This window comes from Leptopilina heterotoma, unplaced genomic scaffold, assembly GCF_015476425.1.
Source record: "Leptopilina heterotoma isolate Lh14 unplaced genomic scaffold, ASM1547642v1 Lhet_16, whole genome shotgun sequence".
Classification (NCBI taxonomy): domain Eukaryota; kingdom Metazoa; phylum Arthropoda; class Insecta; order Hymenoptera; family Figitidae; genus Leptopilina; species Leptopilina heterotoma.
In genome coordinates, this window is record NW_025110874.1 from 1,252,329 (window position 1) to 1,272,755 (window position 20,427).

Below are 20,427 nucleotides of genomic sequence, written 5' to 3' on the forward strand. Positions count from 1 at the left end.
ATAAAACTCATCGCAGAATTTCAATTATTTTTAAAACAATTATAAATATAAATTGCTTGAAAAATAAATTTCTTAATAATTTTATTAAAATTCTTCTGAAGAATCTAATAATTATTTTCGAAAATGTTAATAAAATTCTAGTCAAGAATTCAATTAAGTATCTTCATAAATAATTAAATTATTCTTCGCAAAAAAGTCATTTATTCTTAAAAATTATTATTTTTATTTTCAATACAATTTTAATCGAATTCCTCGAAAAATGTAATTTTATTCTTAAAAATTTTATTAAAATTCGTCGAAAGAATTCAATTACTTAAAAATTTGTTCATAAAATTCTTTATGGGAATTGAATTTCATGAAAAAATTAATTATCCAATAAATTATTTATTTTTGTATTTAAATAATTGAATTCCAGTAGAATTTTCTAATAAAAATATATTTAAAAATGAATTTCAGTTAAAATTTTAGATAATAATTGGTTATTAAAAGTGTGAATTTTTAGAAATAATTGAATTTTGAAATTAATAGATTCAATAGCATTAATAGCATTTTCACATTTTTTCAGGTATTTCCGTACATATATTAAGGAGCTAAATAAAAAAATAAATTTTAATATATTGGATAAATTTTTTAATGTTATGCTTGTGTTGTACATTCTACACAATTTTGTACACCGCTAGAAGACAAGATATGCACTAACATTTTCAAAATATTTATTAATTTATAAATGGAAATATTGCTCTAAGAAACAATTTTGTCAAAAAAGAATAATAAAAATAAATAGTTTAAATTGAAACATACCAACATTAAGTTTCTAAAACCATTTTAATAATCCAATTTACAAATAGATTTGAACTGCAATGTTTCGTTTGGGAATAATTTTAGTTTTTTCAGTTTTGTAGATGAATCTCAACTGAATATCGAAATCATCTCTCGGTTTACTTCGAAGATCACAATTACTTTATCTTCACATAATGTTACAACAAGTTCCAGCAAAATTAATTATCATTTATCTTGTAGATAAACGTAAACTGAAACATTTGTTTGCTAATAAGTTCAGCCTTTCATTTTACAGAGGAATCTTAGCTGCAACATTTTCACTTCTTCGTCATTAATTTTAACGACACCCTCTTGGTTGTCAATTGATAAAAGTACACCGACGGCTTCTCGATCTTCTCCCAGAATAACTTTCACTTTATCTCCACGTGATGGTACAATGGGTTCCAGTTGATCACATTCTAAATTTACTGTTCTATCTTCATCCGGTAGGAAAATTGCACACATTCCTCCCTAAAAAATAAAAATTGAATTTTTAATTTTAGAAAAACTAATCAAATTATTTGTTCCAAATTAAAGTTTTTTGTTTCTAGAAATTTATAAACTAATAACGTTAATGAATGAAACGGTGAATTAACCTTTGATTTAATATTATTTTTATTAAAAATTGAACTTACGGAAATTCCTCTGATAACACCAGTTTGTCCAGCAAGTCCAGGATCTGAATGAGAATCACGTATTCTAATTTCAATGTCAGTGGTGTGCCATTCAGAGCCCATTAGTCCTGATCCAACACCCATGTCTATTCCTGATCCAGGCGTTTGCGGATTGTATGGGCTTCCCGCTATTCCTAGAAATTAAGAATATTTATTTATTTTTGCCTATTACAGACTTCGCACTCGATAATTAATTTTAAAAAAATAGCAAAAAGTAGCTTTCAAACTAAGAAAAGTAGCAGCTGTCGAAAAATTAAACTTGATGACCAAAAAAACTCGTTTTATAGAAACTTCACAAAACTGACAAAAATTCCAATCTATATTATATTTTCCTGACTTTTTCCTAATTTTCATCAAAAATATTTACTTCTTTCTTATCCTGATAATAAATTGAATTCCTGCAACAAATTTTATTTTTCATGAAAGAATTTAAATATTTGTAAATATTTATTTGTAAATATTAATAATTCAATTCTTGCGAAGAATTTTATAAAATTATTTAAATAATTGATTTTATTCGACTAATTTTATGCGAATTCTAATTTAAATAAATGAATTCCGGAGAAATTTTTAATTAGTCATAAAAAGAATTGAATTCTTACGAAGATTCTTACAAACAAATTTTTTAAACAATTGAATTATGCTTAGAAATTTTATGCAAATAGTAGATATTGAAAATCATTGAATTGCAAAAAGGTTTTAAAAATAATTACATTTTACAAAGAATTCTATTAAAATTTTTGCCAATAATTAAATGTCTGTGTGGTATTTTATTAAATTTTTTTGAAAATATGTAAATAAATTTCTAAAAAGCATTTTATTATTTATGAAAATAATTGAATTTCCCAGAAGAAATCTATTAGATACTTTTAAAAATAATTGAATTCTTGTGATGAATATTGTAATTTATGAAAATAGGTATTAATTGAATTTTGCAAAGAATTTTATTAAAATTCCTCAAAATAATTGAATTTTCTGAAAAAAAAAGAATTGAATTTCTGGTAAAATTTTGTTAATTTTGAAAATAATAGAATTCTTCATAAGAATTTTATAAAGATTGTTTGAAATAATTAATTTTTTCGAAATACAATAAATAATATGATAATTGAATTCTTGCTTAGAATTTTATCAAAATTTTTTTTAAAAAATTGAATTTCCATGAAAAATGTAATTATCAGTGAAAGTAATTGAATTATTGTGATGAATTGTATAAAAGTTTGTTTTCTTAAAACAATTTGTATTTGTATTGAAAATAATTGAATTTTTTATTAATTTTATCAATTTTTTTTAAATATCTGAATTCTGTTTAGAAACTTCATGAAAATAAATAATTAATTATTAATAAATAACTGAATTTCTTCTGAAGAATTTTAATAAAACATTTTTTTAAATAATTGATTTTTTCAAGGAATTGAAATTAAATTTTTAAGAATAGTTACATTTTTTAAGCAATTCTTGTAAAATTGTATTGAAAATAATTGAAATCCTGCGATGAATTTTATTATTTATGAAAATAATTGAATAGTTGCTACGAATTTTATTAAAATTTTCAAAAATAATTGAATTCCTAAGAAGAAATTTATTATTTGTGAAAATAATTGAATTTTTCAATTAATTAATTTAAAATAGTATTAAAAATAATTGAAATTCTTTTATGAGTTATTATTTATGAAAATGATTGAATTTTGCAAAGAATTTTATTAAAATTTCGCAAAATAATTGAATTTTCGGGAATAATTTTATAATTTAATAATAATTAAATTCTTCGGCAGAATTTTATTAAAATTTAAAAGAATAATTGAATTATTTCAAAAAAATTTAATTAAATTCTTTTTAAATTATTTGTTTTCTTTCGAACAATTTTATTAAAATATTTTAAAATTATTGAATTCCTGTAAAAAATTCAAATATTTTTGTAAATAATTGAATTCTTCAGAAGAATTTTAATAAAACATTATTTTAAATAATTGGTTTTTTGGAGGAATTGAAATGAGATGAATTTTATTATTTATGAAAAATAATTGAATACTTGCTACGAATTTTATTAAAATTTTCAAAAATAATTAGATTCTTTAGAAGAATTTTAATAAAATGTTTAAAAAGAATTGAATTTCTGTAAAAAATTTTGTTATTTTTGAAAATAATGAAATTCTTTATAAGAATTTTAGCAAAAAATTGTTTTAAATATTTAATTTTTTCGAAATATAATAAATATATATATGAAAATGTTATTTTAAATAATTAAATTCTTCCGGAAAACTTTATTTGTATAAATAATTGAATTTTTCGATTAATTATTTAAAGAGAGTGGTAAAAATAATTGAAATTCTTCGACGAGTTTTATTATTTATGAAATTAATTGAATTCTTGCTTAGAATTTTATCAAAAATTTTTTTAAAAATTTGAATTTCCATGAAAAATTGTTATTATTGGTGAAAATAATTGAATTATTGTGAAGAATTGTATAAAAATTTTGTTAAATAATTGATTTTTTTGAAAATGTTATTCTAAATTAATTAAATCCCTCTGTAAATTTTATTATTTATGAAAATAATTGAATTTTGGATGAATTTTATAAATTTGTTTTTTAAATAATTAAATTATTTTGTGAAATTTTTTGAAAATACTAGTTATTGAAAATAATTGAATTTTGAATATTTTTTTAAAATAATCGAATCGTTTTAAACAATTTGATTATAATGTTTAAGAATAGTTTTTTGATTTCTAGTATTAGCGAATAGTTGTGAAAATTCTCAAAAAAAAAAAAACAAAAATTGTAGCTTTTAGTAGCTGAAATCTAAAAAAAAATTATCCAAATAGTATGATAATGTTAAAAAGTAGTAAATAGTAACAGGGTGCCACCAAAACTCGTGAACAAAATTCACGTCTATTTCCCGTTTTTTCAAGATTTCTAAGAAATTTTCAAGGTTTTTTTATTGGTTTAAATTTTACTATAGTAATACTTCAAAAATTCAACTACTTCCACGTTTTTTATTATTTTTCATTGCCAAATTTTTTATAATTTTTTTTTTTTTTTTTTTTTTTTTTTTTTTTTTTTTTTTTTTTTTTTTATAATTTTTTATTTTTTATTTTTTTTTTTTTTTATAATTTTTTATAATTTTTTATATTTTTTATTTTTTATAGTCTTATTTTACGATTCTGAACAATCAATCGTATAGATTTTAAAAAATTTTAATTTTTTCAAAAAATAAAATTTTTAAAATGGTCAAAATTTTTTTTTTTTGGTTTTAATAATATATAATACCAAAATTCAAGGTTTTTAAAAAAATTCACGTCCAATTCACGGTTTTTTCAAAGTTTGACAAAATTCACGTCCATTTCAAGGTTTTCAAGGTTTCAAGGTCCGGTGGCCACCGTGTTAGTAAGTTTTATTAGATGAGTACGAAGCCTGCTAGAAATTTCTGCTTTTAGATAGGTATTAAAAGGTCTTCTTGAAGTTTATTACGCTTCACTTAAGAAACAAATATTGTTGTTCTGACACTTGGCTACGCCTAAAGTCATTTAAGAAAAAGAAGAAAGAAATATTCTTTCAATGAGACCAGTTTTGTAAAATTATTGGTTATTCTCTTACCAGGCGTCATAGGACTGTACCCCACAGGAGATGGGGTAGCGAAAGGTCCATGCGGACTAGCAGTGTATCCAGTTCCCGACGGTGACGGAGTTGCCACATAACCTTGTGGACTGGGACTAGCAGTTGCACTACCAGCTGGACTTGGACTCGGCTGATAGGGTCCGTAACTTTGTTCTGATCCATACATCGTTCCAGGTGTTTGAGGAGTAAACGGTCCTCCCGCTGCTGAATATCCCGGAGCATATCCCGGTGATCCACCATCTTCCATACTGTATCCATCAAAATCGTTTGTTCTGGCTGGAGTATTAGTGACTGTCGGATCCCAAGCACCCGATTGTCCAGGCGTACGCGATCCGTCATGAGACGGCGTCATTGAGCCGTAATGAGGAGTACGAGAACCAGCTAAAAAAGTTTTTTTTTTAGGAAATTATTTGAATTCCGTTTTTTGCATAAATAATGTAAACTTGTCTTCTATACTTACTTTCGTACATGGGAGTTTGAGAACCATGCATAGGAGTTTTGGAACCGTCCCTGCCGTACATTGGAGTTTGATTTCCAGCAGCATAAGCAGGTGTTCTGTTGTAACTGCTGAAACCACCGTCTTTCGTTGGAACTCCGACATTAGCAATATGCGATCTATCAACTGAAATTGTTTGACAAGTCGAATGAAGTTCAACCCTGGCTGTTGTCTCAGTGGCGTCTTTGACAATTCCAACGTTTCCTTTGTAGGGTCCTCCGGTGATCTTGATAGTAGTGCCAATCAATTCACGATCACGTCTTGCACCAGCACCTCGTCCTCTTCCCCTTCCTCCACCACCTCCTCCTCTTCCGAAACCACCACTGCGAAAAAAAAATCACCAATTTATTCCTTTTGTTTCTGACTTCAATCATAAAATATCTCATCTCAATATCTCTCTTCTCATCTTTTTTATCTTTTCGAACCAGTGAAAGTATTTAAAAATATGGAATTTACGGACCAAAAATAAAAAATTACGGACCAATTACTAACAAAAATATAACCAGTCCGAGAACATTTTACTTAAAACTAATTAAATTTTTCATAACTATAAAACATGAAGTTATCGGTAACTCCGAGTCTTCGACTCGGAATGATCGATTTCTTCATGTTTTATAATAATTAAAGATGACCATGTGATGAAATCATTATCAATTAAATTATTATTTCTTATTCAAGAATTTTTAATTAAAATTCTTCTTTAAATCGATTATTTTTAATAATTTTCGAAACAGTTCTTTGACAATTTTCCAATCCATTTGTTTACAATATTCAAATTTATGACATTTGAATTATTCGTAAATTCTTCAATTAAATAAATATTAGAAAATAAAAACATCAAATAATATAAAAAATGCAATTAAACTTTTAAAAAAAAAAATTAATTTCAAAATTCAATAATTTCCAAAAATTTACGCTATATTGCTTTTAATATTCAATTATTATTTAAAATTTTAACTGAAATTAATTTTTAAATCAATTTTTCTTAGAAAATTATACTAGAATTCAATTATTTAAATAGAAAAATAAATAATTTATTGAATAATTGAAAGTTTCTTAAAATTGAATTCTCAAAAAGAAGTTTATCAACAAATTTTTAAATAATTAAATTCTTTTGACGAATTTTAATCAAATTTTTAAGAATAATAATTACATTTTTCTAGAAATTCGATTAAAATTGTATTAAAAATAATTGAAATTCTGCGATGAGTTTTATTATTATTTGTGAGAATAATTGAATCCTTTAGAAGAATTTTATTATTTATTAACAATATTTAATTTGTGGCAAGAATATTAAGAATATTCAAGAATATTTTTGAAAATAATTGAATTTCAGAAATAATTTGTAACTTTTTCAAAATTAAATTTTTTTTAGTGTTTTTTTAATTAAATTCTTCTATAAATGTAATATTTTTAATAATTTTTTGAAAAAGTTCTTTAAGAATTTTCAAATTCATTTGTGTACAATATTCAATTTTAAGAAATTTCAATTATTCGTAACTTCTTCAATAAAATAAAAACGTAAAATAATACCTATAAAAAAAATTCAATTAAACTTTTTCAAAAAAATTAATTACAAAATTCACGATATACTGATTTTAATGTTCAATTATTAAATTATTATCTAAAATTTTAACTGAAATTCATTTTTAAATCAATTTTTATCAAAAAATTCGAGGAGAATTCAATTATTTAAATACAAAAATAAATTATTGATTGAATAATTTAATGTTTCTGAAAATTCAATTCCTATAAAGAATTCTATCAACAAACTTTTAAATAATTAAATTCTTTTGACAAATTTGAATAAAACTTTTAAGAATAATTCCATTTTTCGAGGAATTTGTTTAAAATTGTATTAAAAATAAATGAATCTCTGCAATGAGTTTTATTATTTATGAAAATAATTAAATTGCTGTAAAAGTGTTATTATTTATGAAAGTAATTGAATGATTGCGAAGAAATTTATAAAAAATTTGTAGATATTGAAAATCATTGAATTGAGCAAATTTTTTGAAAATAATTGAAATTTTTCCAAGAATTTTTAAAAAATTGTTGAAAATAATTGAATTTGGAGAAGAATTTTATTATCTATAAAGATAATTTCTGGGAAGAATTTTATTACTTTTGAAAATAATTGAATTTTTGCAATCATTTGAAACTTCTCTAAAATTTAAATTTTTTTAGTTTTTTTAACTATAATTTTTCTATAAATCTATTATTTTTAATAAATAATAAAATATATTTAAAAAATTGAACTAATTTCAGAAGAATTTGAATTATTAACATTTTTCAAACATCGAAATTCTTTAAAATTTCTAATAAAATTCATTCAAAATTAAAATTTTATAAAATTCTAAATTAAATCCTTTTGAAGTTCATCTATTTATAAAAATTGTAAACGCAATTCTTTTAAAATTCAATTAATTTTGAAACATTTAAGTAAAATTATTCATTAAATTATTTATAAGTAATAATTTTATGATATTTCTTCAAGAATTAAGTTATTTAAAAAGAAATTATTGTCAGAAATGGAAAAAATTAAAGGTTTTGTATTAGAATTTTTGTTTTTTCTAAAAAAAAACTATTAATAATAATATTTTAATTATTTGAATGTAAATTAATTATTTTTCTGGAGGTCTGTATTCTTTTGAATGAACCACCTTATAATCAAAAATAAAAAGCACTGAATTCTATAATATTGAGTCTAAATTTTATGATTACCGTTTGAAAAAGATTTCAAAAAAGACAAACTTCTTTATTTTTAGTTAGAAAAAGGGAACAAATCGTCAAAAATTGAAAAAAGGGGAAAAGGGAATCATCTGTCCTCTTTTCAAAAGGGTTTTTGTTTTTTCAAAACAAAAGTCCTGGCCTTTTGTTTCTGACTTGAATCATAAAATATCTCATCTTTAACACAAAGTAAAATGATCTAAATTAAAAAGAATTGCTCACTTTTTCGAGAGATACTAACCCACTAGGATGCATAGGCGAAGCAATTCTCGGTGACATAAATCCAGCCATTGGCGACATTGATGGTGTAATTGTTGCCTTATTTCCACCAGCAAGTTGCAGATGTCTTGTTTTACAAACAAATATACCACCATTATCGATGTACATTCTTGAATGAAGAAACGCGCAACTTCTATAGAGATGCTTAATTTCACCACCCCTTCCAGCGTGTGGTCCATCGATAACCTTGACGACGTCCTTTTTCTGAATAGTATTTTGCTGGGAGTCAAGAGCGACAGCGTGTCGATTCTCTCGGCGTTTTGTCAGACCTTGAGGTCTAGCCTCAACAACTTTTCCATGCATCGAGAGAACGTGGAAATTTTCACGTTCAAGTCGCACTATCACGCCAACAGTTTGTGGATCCAATTGAACGAGATCGCCCCACTGGAACTGACCCATACTGTCAACTCCCGTCGCCATATCAGAACAGAGCTGCAAATCTCTAGGAAGCACTTCCAATTCATGCATTGATAAATCGGAAAATAGAACGACTCGATTATGCTCGACACGGACAATTAGACCCGTATCGCCCTCGTACCTTCCTGCAACAACCTGAAAGAATGCTTAATTTATTTTCTCTGTTACAGGCCTCGGATCGACTTTAACGAGCAAAAAAAAGTCGCTTTAGTCGCTTAAAAATAGAAAAAAAAGTCGTTTATTTAATTCAGTTCTGTAACAAAAATTTTATTAATTGTACTTCCCTGATTCTTCACTGATTTATAAATTCAATTAATAAAAACTTGAATAATTTTGCTAAATAAATATTTATAAATACTTTTTATTTATTTTTCAACGGGAAATAAATTTTAAAAAATTTCAACTTCTCAAATTTAATAATTTCTAAAAAGACAACTATAACCCTTCCAAAATTCAATTATTTTCTACAACTTTTAACTAAACTTCATCTCTCAATCAATTATCTATATTAATTTTTAATAATTTTCCGAAAGTTCTTCGAGAATTCAATTATTTAAATACAAAAATTCAATTTTTTATAATAATTGAAACTATCCATATTTCTCTTTTTAAAGATATTAAGGTAGAATATTATTTCAAACATTTTAATATAAAAATTCTTAATATAAATTTTTAAAAAATATTTTAAAATAATTTTTGAACGACAATAGTTTTACAATTATATACAATTAGAAAATATTCAAAAAATTCAAATTTGGTAATATCTTTTTAAAAAAAATTCAAATTTGGTAAAATCTTATTAATTATTATTTTTAAATCTTAAATCTTATTAAAAATAATTGAAATTTGATAAAATCTTTGAAAAATAATCATTTAAATTTGATAAAATCTTTTTAAAATAATTGAAACTAGCAAATGTTACGCGCGGAACGTGATATTTAATTTATTATTATTTTGCAAATACAGTAGAACCTCGGTTATCCGAGCCTCGATTATCCGAGGCACTAAACATGCTCGGATAATGCGGAATGACTCGGATAAAACGGATCGAGCGACTAAATTTGGAAAATAAATTTTACAAAACCACTATTTGTGATCATTGCATTTAAAATTTCGTCCATTTTTGTCATTTAATATTATTCTAACACTTTAAACACATGAAAAATAATTAAAAATTTTGAAATTTTCATTGGTTCCGTGTTATCCGAGTTTTCGATTATCCGAGGTACCTCTTCCCCACATTACCTCGGATAATCGAGGTTCTACTGTAACAAAATTTTTTATTTTCAAATATGAATTTTTGAATTATTTCAGATTCAAACTTTAAAAAAATTCAATTATTAACTAATTTACTAATTAATTATTCTTTAATTTCAATAATTTTAATCAAATTCTTCTCAAGAATTCAATTATTTTCATAAATAATAACATTCTTCGTAAGAATTCAATTATTTTTATAAATAGTTAAATTCTTTGCAAAAATTCCATTATTTTTAAAGAAAATTTTAATAAAATTCCACGAACGAATACAATTATTTTCTGAAATTTTAATAAATCCTTCGAAACAATTCAATTATTTTTTTAAAATAGTAAAATCTTTGCAAAAAATTTCAGTTTTATTTTCAAAAAAAATTTCACGAAAGAATTCAATTTTTTTTCTTAATTCGTTATAAAATTTTTAAAAATAATTTACTTTCTAAAATTTTAATAAAATTCAATAATTAAATGTTTAATTTCAATTTTTTTTAAACACAATTATTTTATAAACTTGAAAGAAATTGATCATAAAATTCAATTATTTTCGAAATTTTTAATTAAAATTATTAAAGAAACTCCATTATGTATTTTAAAAAAATTTCAAAGAAATTCTTTGAAAAGAATGTAATTAAAATTTTTAAAAATTTTAACAAAATTCTTCGCAGGAATTAAATTATTTTTCTAAATATGTAATCAAATTCAACTTCAACTATATAAGTTGATAAAAGTCGCATTATTTGAAAATAGTGGAAAAAAATCATAATATCCGAGGTCTGCTATAATAATTATTTTCTTCAAGATAGAATTTTATGTTTCTTACCTTCACATGATCACCCATGGTAAAATATTTTCGCAATTCATTGGCTTGAAATTCGAGAGCTTCCTTAAGCTCCTCGTGTTTAGGCATAACCATAATCATATTCCCATCGATGGAGACGATTTTTCCCTGAAGATTCATCAATTCACCTTCGCAGACTTCGACATTGTCACCATTACTGAATGAATGAGTGACAGTTGAATCTTCCTTTCCAGTAGAGGCACCGGTCGATGGTGTGCCACTTAATTCAATGTCAATTCCTTCTGGCGACTCTTCGAATTTCTCCAATTCGGAAAGTGTTGGTTTCACTCCCTCGACGATAATTGCGCTCATTGTGAAACTTTTATACAAAAAGCCCTTGCGACTGTATCGATTGCCTTCGAAAAGAAGATAATCACCATCGCTCGTCACTTCTCCACCGATAGCACGAATAGCTTCGGGATCGAAAGGCTTCGCCGGTGGTCGTCGTTTTTTCTTTCGTTTCAGAGCCTCTGATTCGCTTTGAGCTGTTCGTAGAGCGCCACGAGGTCTTGTGTAATCAATTCTCGGCAATAGTTTCAAGTGGACTTGATTTTGTCCCAAATCGACGTAATCAACCTGAGCAATGTCGTCTTTGTAGATGCCTCTCTTGAGTCTCACCCATTGCTTCTTCTTCAAGCCGGATTGTCGTTTTACAACTCGCAGGACGTCCGTCATTTCCTTGATCGGCACCATTTGCTGCTTCCAGATACCCATTCTCAAATTGCCAACATTGTCGATGGCAGATTTCACATGTGGTTGTTTGTACGCCTCAATGTAGAGATAGCCTTTTATTCCTTCAGGAGCAACGACCGATTTTATTTGAAGTGGCTGACCTGGAAATTAAATAAAAAGGAAATACAAAATGTCTAAAATTATTTTTCATATTTTTCAACTCAAATTTAATAGAATAGAATAAGTTTCCTACTTACCAGCAGTTTGATATGATAAGAATTTTCTCATTAACAATAAAAGTGTCGCTTTTTCTTCCCCAATACGACACTTGACCATCCAAAGATTTGGATCTTTAACACCCGGAAGTAAAGTTTGTTGAGTAATTTCGTCACCCATTTCCTCGCCACCGTCTCCGAAGTGACGAGCAGCCATTGACTCGTCCGCATATTTTTTGCGAAGATATTCTTCAATTTCGTCTTCTTTCTGTGAACTAAATCACATAAAAATAATTAAATATTACAAATATTCTTCAATTTCGTCTTCTTTCTGTGAACTAAAATATAAAAAACTAAAAAACTAAAAAATATAAAACATAAAAATAATTAAAGTTTCTCTTTCGATTCAATGAGAAGTTAATTTTTCTTTTTAAAAACTTACTCCCAAAGATTTGTTCCTCTTCTTCTGCCTTCAATTTCTCGAGCTGTGGGTCCAGCTTCCTCAATTTCGTGCACAATACCCATTTCTTGAGCACCTTCTTCCCAATCCTCATCATCTTCAACCTCGTCGTCAACCTCGGCTTCATGAATAATGAAGTCATTGCATCTATCCTTTCTCTTCTTTTTCCTTGGTCTATCGTCGTCTTCATCTTCCTCCTCGTCATACTCACTGTCATCTAAATCTTCTCCTGTAAATGGAAACGTAATATAAATAATGCAAGAAAATAAAGTCTAAACTTTGCAAATGAAATAACTAACTGATGGTTTCCGTAATTATTACTTTTAACCTGGCTGCCACAAAATTATAATTTCGTTTTTCCCTGATTTCCAAACAAAATTATGACTTTCCCTGACCCTGAAAAATATTCTGATTCACTCTAAAAATAAATAGATCCTCAAAAAAATGTTCTATTCCATTTATTTACAAATTTCTTTAATTGAGAAAAGACATCAATAGGAAAACATCAATAGTTTTTTATTTAAAATAAATATTTAATGACTATTATTTTTCCATAGGAATTAAAATTCTTCAAAACATTCAAATTCAAACTGTTTTAAAATTCAACAACTTATTATTTTTTATTATTTTTCCATAGGAATTAAAATTCTTCAAAACATTCAAATTCAAACGTTTTTGATAATTAAACAATTTATAAAAAAATGTATAAAACATGAAGATATCGATCACTCCGAGTCTTCGACACGGACTTCATGTTTTATAATAATTAAAGGTGACCAAGTGATAAAATCATTATTTTATATTATAAAAATATTGTTACTGTAACTTCTTCAAAATTATTTTCATCATTTTAATTCAATTATTATTTTCTAGACTTTTTAACTAAAATTCTTCTTTAAATCAATTATTTTTAATAATTTTTGAAAAAGTTCTTTGCGAATTTTCAAATCCATTTGTTTACAATATTCAATTTTACGAAATTTAAATTATTCGTAAATTCTTCAATTAAATATATATTGAAAAATAAAAACTTGAAATAATTTCAAAAAAATTCAATTAAATTTTTTCAAAAAAAATAATTCTAAAGAATTGTTTGTTAAAAATATGAAAAATTCACATTTTTAAAGATTTTAATTAGAAACCTTTTCAAAATTCAATTATTTCTAAAAATCCAGGCTCTAATGCTTTTAATATTCAATTATAATCTAAAATTTTAACTAAAATTCATTTTCAAATCAATTTTTATTAGAAAATTCTACTAGAATTAAATTATTTAAATGTAAAAATAAATAATTTATTTAATAATTAAATGTCTCTTAAAATTCAATTCCCATAAAGAATTTTATCAATAAATTTTTGAATAATTGAATTATTTTGATAAATTTTAATAAAATTTTTAAGACCTAATTACATTTTTCGAGGAGTTTGATTAAAATTGCATTAATAATAATTGAACTTCTGCTATGAATTTTATTATTTATGAAAATAATTGAATCCCTGTAAAAATTTTATTATATACGAAAATAATAATTGAAAGATTGCAAAGAAATTTATAAAAAATTTGTAAATTATTTAATTCTTGTGAAATTTTTATTATTTTATGAGAATAATTGAAAGTTTGCAAAGAATTTTATTACATTTTTTTTAAATAATTGAATTCTTTTGGAAAATTTAATTAAAATAGTAGATATTAAAAATCATTGAATTGAAGAAAATTTTTGAAAATAATTGAAATTTTGACAACAATTTTATTAAAATTTTTGAAAATAATTGTATTTCGGAGAAGAGTTTAATTATTTCTCAAGATAATTGAAATTTTGACGAGAATTTAAAAAAATTTTTGAACATTATTGAATTTTTTTGCGAATAATTTAATTACTCTTGAAAATAATTGATTTTCTGCAATAATTTGTAACTTTTTCAAAATTAATTTTTTTCTCCTGCTTCAAACTAAAATTTTTCCATAAATGCAATATTTTTAATAATTTTCGAAAAAGTTCTTTAAGAATTTTTAAATTCATTTGTTTACAATATTCAATTTTACGAAATTACAATTATTCGTAAATTGAATTCAATAAAATGTAATTCTCATGAAGAGTATTATCAGCAAATTTTTAAATAATTAAATTCTTTCGACGAATTTTAATAAAATTTTTAAGAATAATTACATTTGAAGGGCTACATAAAATAAGGGGACGAACGCGTGGTTGAAAGGGATAATATCAGTCAGGTAACAGTGAGCGGCTCAAGGCTTGTCACTGCTACCCGACTGGTAATATCCCTTCCAAGCCTCGCGTTCGTCCCCTTATTTTATGTAGCCCTTCATTTCTCGAGGAATTTGATTAAAATTGTATTAAAAGTAATTGAAATTCTACGATGAGTTTCATTATTTTTATGAAAATAATTGAAATATTGCGAAGTAAATTATAGAATATTTGTAAATAATAGAATTTCTGTGAATTTTTTATTATTTATGAAAATAATTAAATGTTTGTGTAAAATTTTATTAAAATTTTTTTAAATATTGAATTTCTTTGGAAAACTTTATTAAAATAGTAGATTCAGGGTGTCTACTGAAAATATGATTTAAAATTCCAGGACATTTTCAGGACATTCCAGGACAGATTCCTTATTTTTCCAGGACATAAAAATGGATAATATTATTTTATATTACGATTAGAATAATTTAAATTAACCTACTTGAACAAAAATATTCATTTTATCATATCAAGAGTGAAAAATCTGTATTGAAGATAGTACCTATTTATTTATCAAACGACAAATTGGAATTATTTGTTGATAGATCAAAAAAAAATTTTTTTCAAGTTTGAGTAAAAATTTTTAATTATGGAATATTTTAAAGCAAAATATGGAAAATTCAAGGACAAAAGTTGAAAATCCATGTCATTTAAGGACATTTTTTAAAATTCCAGGACTTTTAGGACCAGTAGACACACCCTGTAGATATTAAAAATCATTGAATGGAGTAAAATTTTTGAAAATAATTGAAATGTTGCCAAGAATTTTATTCACATTTTTGAAAATAATTGAATTTCAGAGAATTGTTATTTATAAAGATAATTGAATTTTTAACCAGAATTAAAAATTTTTTTTAACATAATTGAATTTTTGTGAAGAATTTTATTACTTTTGAAAATAATTGAATTTCTGCAATCATTTATAACTTCTCCAAAATTCAAATTATTTACTGTTTTTAACTAAAATTCTTCTATAAATCCATCATTTTTAATAATTAATTAAATATACCTATATCAAATATTTAGTAAATTCTTCCACAATTATTTCATAAATTAATTTTTTCGATTTTTGGAAGACGTATATAAAAGTTAAAAGAAAATCACTCTTTTACTTTTTTATAAAATAGACGACGTTTCGGTGGTCAGGTTCGTTTAATAAATATATATTAAAAAATTGAACTAATTTCAGAAAAATTTGAATTATTAAAATTTTTCAAACATCTAAGTTCTTAAACATTTTCAAGACAATTAAATTCATTCAAAATTGAAATTTTATAAAATTTCAAATCCTTTTGAAGTTCATCTATGACTATGAAAAATTGTAAACGCAACTCTTTTAAAATTCAATTAATTTTGAAATATTTAAGTAATTTCATAGTTTATGACGCAAACAAAAAAGACACAAAATTTAGAATTTTTTATGAATTCTAAAAATTAAATTTTTTCCAGTACTTTTAATGAAAAATTTCCCTGATTCCCCTGACCTGTGGCAACCTTGTTAATAGAAAATATTAATCGATTTATTTACCCTCAGGTTCTTCCTCAGGTTCAACATCCTCATCTCCTGATCTGGCTTCTTCAGCTTCAGCAACAGACCTTAGAGAAATAATAATCGAAATGTAACAATTTTTTTTAAAAACTAAACTTGTTTTTCATTTTAATTAATAAACATATTGTTATTATTACCCTGAGCGAGATCGTGAACGAGACCGGGAACGAGATCTAGATCTTGATCTACTTAATCTTGACCTGGATCTTGATCTAGACATTGATCTCGATCCTGATCTTGACTTTGATCTAGATCTAGATCTCGAGACACTTTTTCTGGAATGATTCTCCTCAATTTCACTATCGCTGCCACCTCCTCGGCGACCTCCTCGTTCGCTCTCATTTTCGGAAAAATTACTTCCTTCTGAATCCGACATGTTTCCCCAAGAAAGGGAAACACTGCAGAAACTTCAAAAGCAAGCTGTAAAAGAAGAAAACATTAAGACATTAAAATTATTTTCCCTGACAAAATTATTTTCACAGGAAAATATGAAAGTTTACGAAAAATGAGAATATTTTAATATAATTTCTAAAAATTACAATTATTAAACCCTTTTTGAATTTAATTATTTTCTTTAATAATTTCTCCGAAATTTTAATAAGTCCAAAAAAGTAAATTTTTAATTGCCTTGTTCAAAGATAATTAAATCTTAAAAAATTATGATACAAAAATTTTAAGAATTAAGTATTTTTTAAAAATATTTTAATGTAATTTTTCGAAAACAATTGAATTTCTTAAAAGAATTTTTGTATTATTTAAAAAAAACTAATTAATTTTTTGATGAATTTTAATGAAATACTTTGAATATGAATTTTTTCTTTAAAATGTTAAAAATAATTCTAAAATGTTATTATTTTTAATTTTTAAACCTTTGTTTAAAGATTTTTCATTAAAAGTTTTGATAATTAAATTATTTTGAAAATTTGCAATTAAAATTCTTCAAAAGTTGATTTTCAAAAATTCTAACAAAATAGGCACTTGAAAATAATTATTTTCAATTAAATTTCACAAAATTTCAATTATTAAAAATCTTTTTAATTGTATATTTCGAAAATTTAAATTTTCCTGACATTTCCCTGACTTTACTGACAAAAATTTTGTGTTACTGCCATTTCCCTGACTTTACTGACATGTGGCCACCCTAAATAATAATTGACGAATAATTTTTTTTATTTTACATAATTAAATTCTCAAGATTCTCAATATAAATACATAACTCCACAAATGCCAAGTCAAAACTATAAATATAAAGAAACATTTTTACAACGAATAGTATATGTATGTCATAACCTTATACCCTTATATATGAAGAATGATTTTCATTATATAAAAATATTTATAGAAATTCACCATTAGAAAAAATGCAGCAAAAGAAAAAATACAACATCTTTTTCATAAATTATCAGTAATAATCGTAAAAATAAACGAAAAACATTATTTTATATCTGTCAATGTCAATTTTCCAAAACATATTTGAATCTGGCTTAATAAACATTTGATATTAATTTATAGATAATTCTAATTATAAAAAGATAATCTTTCGAAAAAAATCTTATTTTTCTAATTTACAATTGAAAAAACAATTGAAAATATACAAACCAACATTTTATATAAAGAAAAATGAACGTTCTAATAATTTTGAGGTTAACTTTTGAAACCGTAATTCAAATTCAGTGCTAAAGCTATAAAATTTAGTAAATACATGTTTTGGAAGTTACTCATTTTAAATTATTTAAAAATAACTATTCTATATTATCTAAAACTGTAAAATATGAATAATTCATCAATTATTTGGAATTTTTATGTTAAAACTACGAACTGTAAGCCATAGTGTGCAAAAACATTGACAATAAATTATTGACAAATTGCACAAAAGTAGAGCTTCATTTAAAATATCAATAATTAAAAAATTTAATAAATTTTAGTTGAAATGTGTTTATACTGACCTTTATAAACTTATAAATGTATAAATCTTATAAATTTCACTGATTCACAATAATCACACGATTCTCAACTTCCCAGGTTATTGTCGTGAGTGACGCGTCCATGATGGGGTGCTACTCTCTGTACCAAAAACATAAGTTCGAATGCTCATTATGCCGAATTTACAATTTAGAAATGACCAGATACGCGAATCCTCAATAACCTAAATTGTATATTGAATGAAATTCAAAAGTAGGGAATAATCATTTGATATATTCTGCATATGGAGAATATTATTTTAAACTAATTCTTTTTTTCCACAATTTGAAATTATTGCAATTTTTATTTTTGGAATTTCCACTTTACCTACATTTTAATAGATCGAAACGTAAAATATCAGAATTGACATTTAATTGAAATATGATGGAGAATAAATATATATTCACTGAATAAAAAGATTAAATAATTATTAAATGTTTGAATTTAATAAAAACATATTGTTCAAAAGTTACAGTGCGAATTGTACAGAATATATATTAATAAGAAATATAATTTGGCAGAATGTCGATTCGATCGATTTTATATTTGCAAGAAATTCAATTTGACAGAATATCAATTTATAAGAAACACGTTTTCGTAGAACTTTAACTTGTCAGAATTGTAATTTTGTAGAATATTAATATTGGCAAATCTAATTTTGGTAGAAATCTGCTTTATCAGAATGATCACATGTTCGAATCCTCAAAAGTTAGAATTCCATTTTTACCGAAAATGGATTCCACATAAATATTTCGCGCAAATTTTAAAATTCTGATTTCTGATTGGTCGATTTTAAAATTTGCGCCAAATATTTATGTGGAATCCATTTTCGGTAAAAATGGAATTCTAACTTTTGAGGATTCGAACATGTGATCATTCTGATAAAGCAGATTTCTACCAAAATTAGATTTGCCAATATTAATATTCTACAAAATTACAATTCTGACAAGTTAAAGTTCTACGAAAACGTGTTTCTTATAAATTGATATTCTGTCAAATTGAATTTCTTGCAAATATAAAATCGATCGAATCGACATTCTGCCAAATTATATTTCTTATTAATATATATTCTGTACAATTCGCACTGTAACTTTTGAACAATATGTTTTTATTAAATTCAAACATTTAATAATTATTTAATCTTTTTATTCAGTGAATATATATTTATTCTCCATCATATTTCAATTAAATGTCAATTCTGATATTTTACGTTTCGATCTATTAAAATGTAGGTAAAGTGGAAATTCCAAAAATAAAAATTGCAATAATTTCAAATTGTGGAAAAAAAGAATTAGTTTAAAATAATATTCTCCATATGCAGAATATATCAAATGATTATTCCCTACTTTTGAATTTCATTCAATATACAATTTAGGTTATTGAGGATTCGCGCATCTGGTCATTTCTAAATTGTAAATTCGGCATAATGAGCATTCGAACTTATGTTTTTGGTACAGAGGGTAGCACCCCGTCCATGATTTGTTTTACGTGCCTTTGCGCTATCATACGTATGATACGTATAGTCTTACGTAAGGCACGTAAGTTACGTATATTAATTTTAAATATTAAATTTTTTTTATTTTTATTATTATATTGTAATTATTATAGCCATATGCATAATATTATGATTATTTGGGCAATTCCACGTAAAATTTTTCTATTAAAGTAATTTTTTGAGAATCATAATTTTCTTATATTTTTTATTTTTAATATATAAAAATTATGATATAAAATAATTTAGAAAAATAAACAAATAAATTTTCAAATAAAAAATTGAATAACAATTGTATTTTTTAGCATTTTCAGCATAAAAATAAAGTTTTCTTTCAAAAAAATGCTTAAAAAATTATAAAAATCAATTTTTTTGTTTGATAATTTCTTTGTGGCTTCAAAAACACATTTTCTACAAAATTACGCACAGATTTTAAAATCGACTAATTTTTAAGAAAAATAAAAATTCAAAAAGGATGAAAACATTTTTTGACGAATTGCTCTCAAAAATTTACTATAAAAACAATTTTATGAAACATTTAAATAATTGAATTCTTCTGACAAATTTTAATTAAAATTTTTAGAATAGTTACATTTTTCAAGGAATTTGATTAAAATTATATTAAAAATAATTGGAATTCTGCGATGAGTATTTTATTATTTCTGAAAATATTTGAATTATTGCGAAGAAAATTAT

General features: G+C 24.2%; 1 protein-coding gene across 1 annotated transcript; it reads right to left on the bottom strand.

Moving 5' to 3' along the window:
• Window positions 1–607: 607 nt before the first annotated feature.
• LOC122498791 (transcription elongation factor SPT5) lies at window positions 608–18,367 on the bottom strand. Its single transcript, XM_043606702.1, has 11 exons — window positions 18,224–18,367; window positions 16,415–16,697; window positions 16,257–16,324; window positions 12,453–12,699; window positions 12,053–12,285; window positions 11,106–11,956; window positions 8,574–9,163; window positions 5,567–5,925; window positions 5,086–5,487; window positions 1,455–1,627; window positions 608–1,290 (listed from the first exon to the last, which is right to left on the bottom strand). The coding sequence occupies exons 2-11, from the start codon at window positions 16,651–16,653 to the stop codon at window positions 1,057–1,059; spliced, it is 3,396 nt and encodes a 1,131-aa protein (XP_043462637.1). The 5' UTR covers window positions 16,654–16,697; window positions 18,224–18,367; the 3' UTR covers window positions 608–1,056.
• Window positions 18,368–20,427: the final 2,060 nt, after the last annotated feature.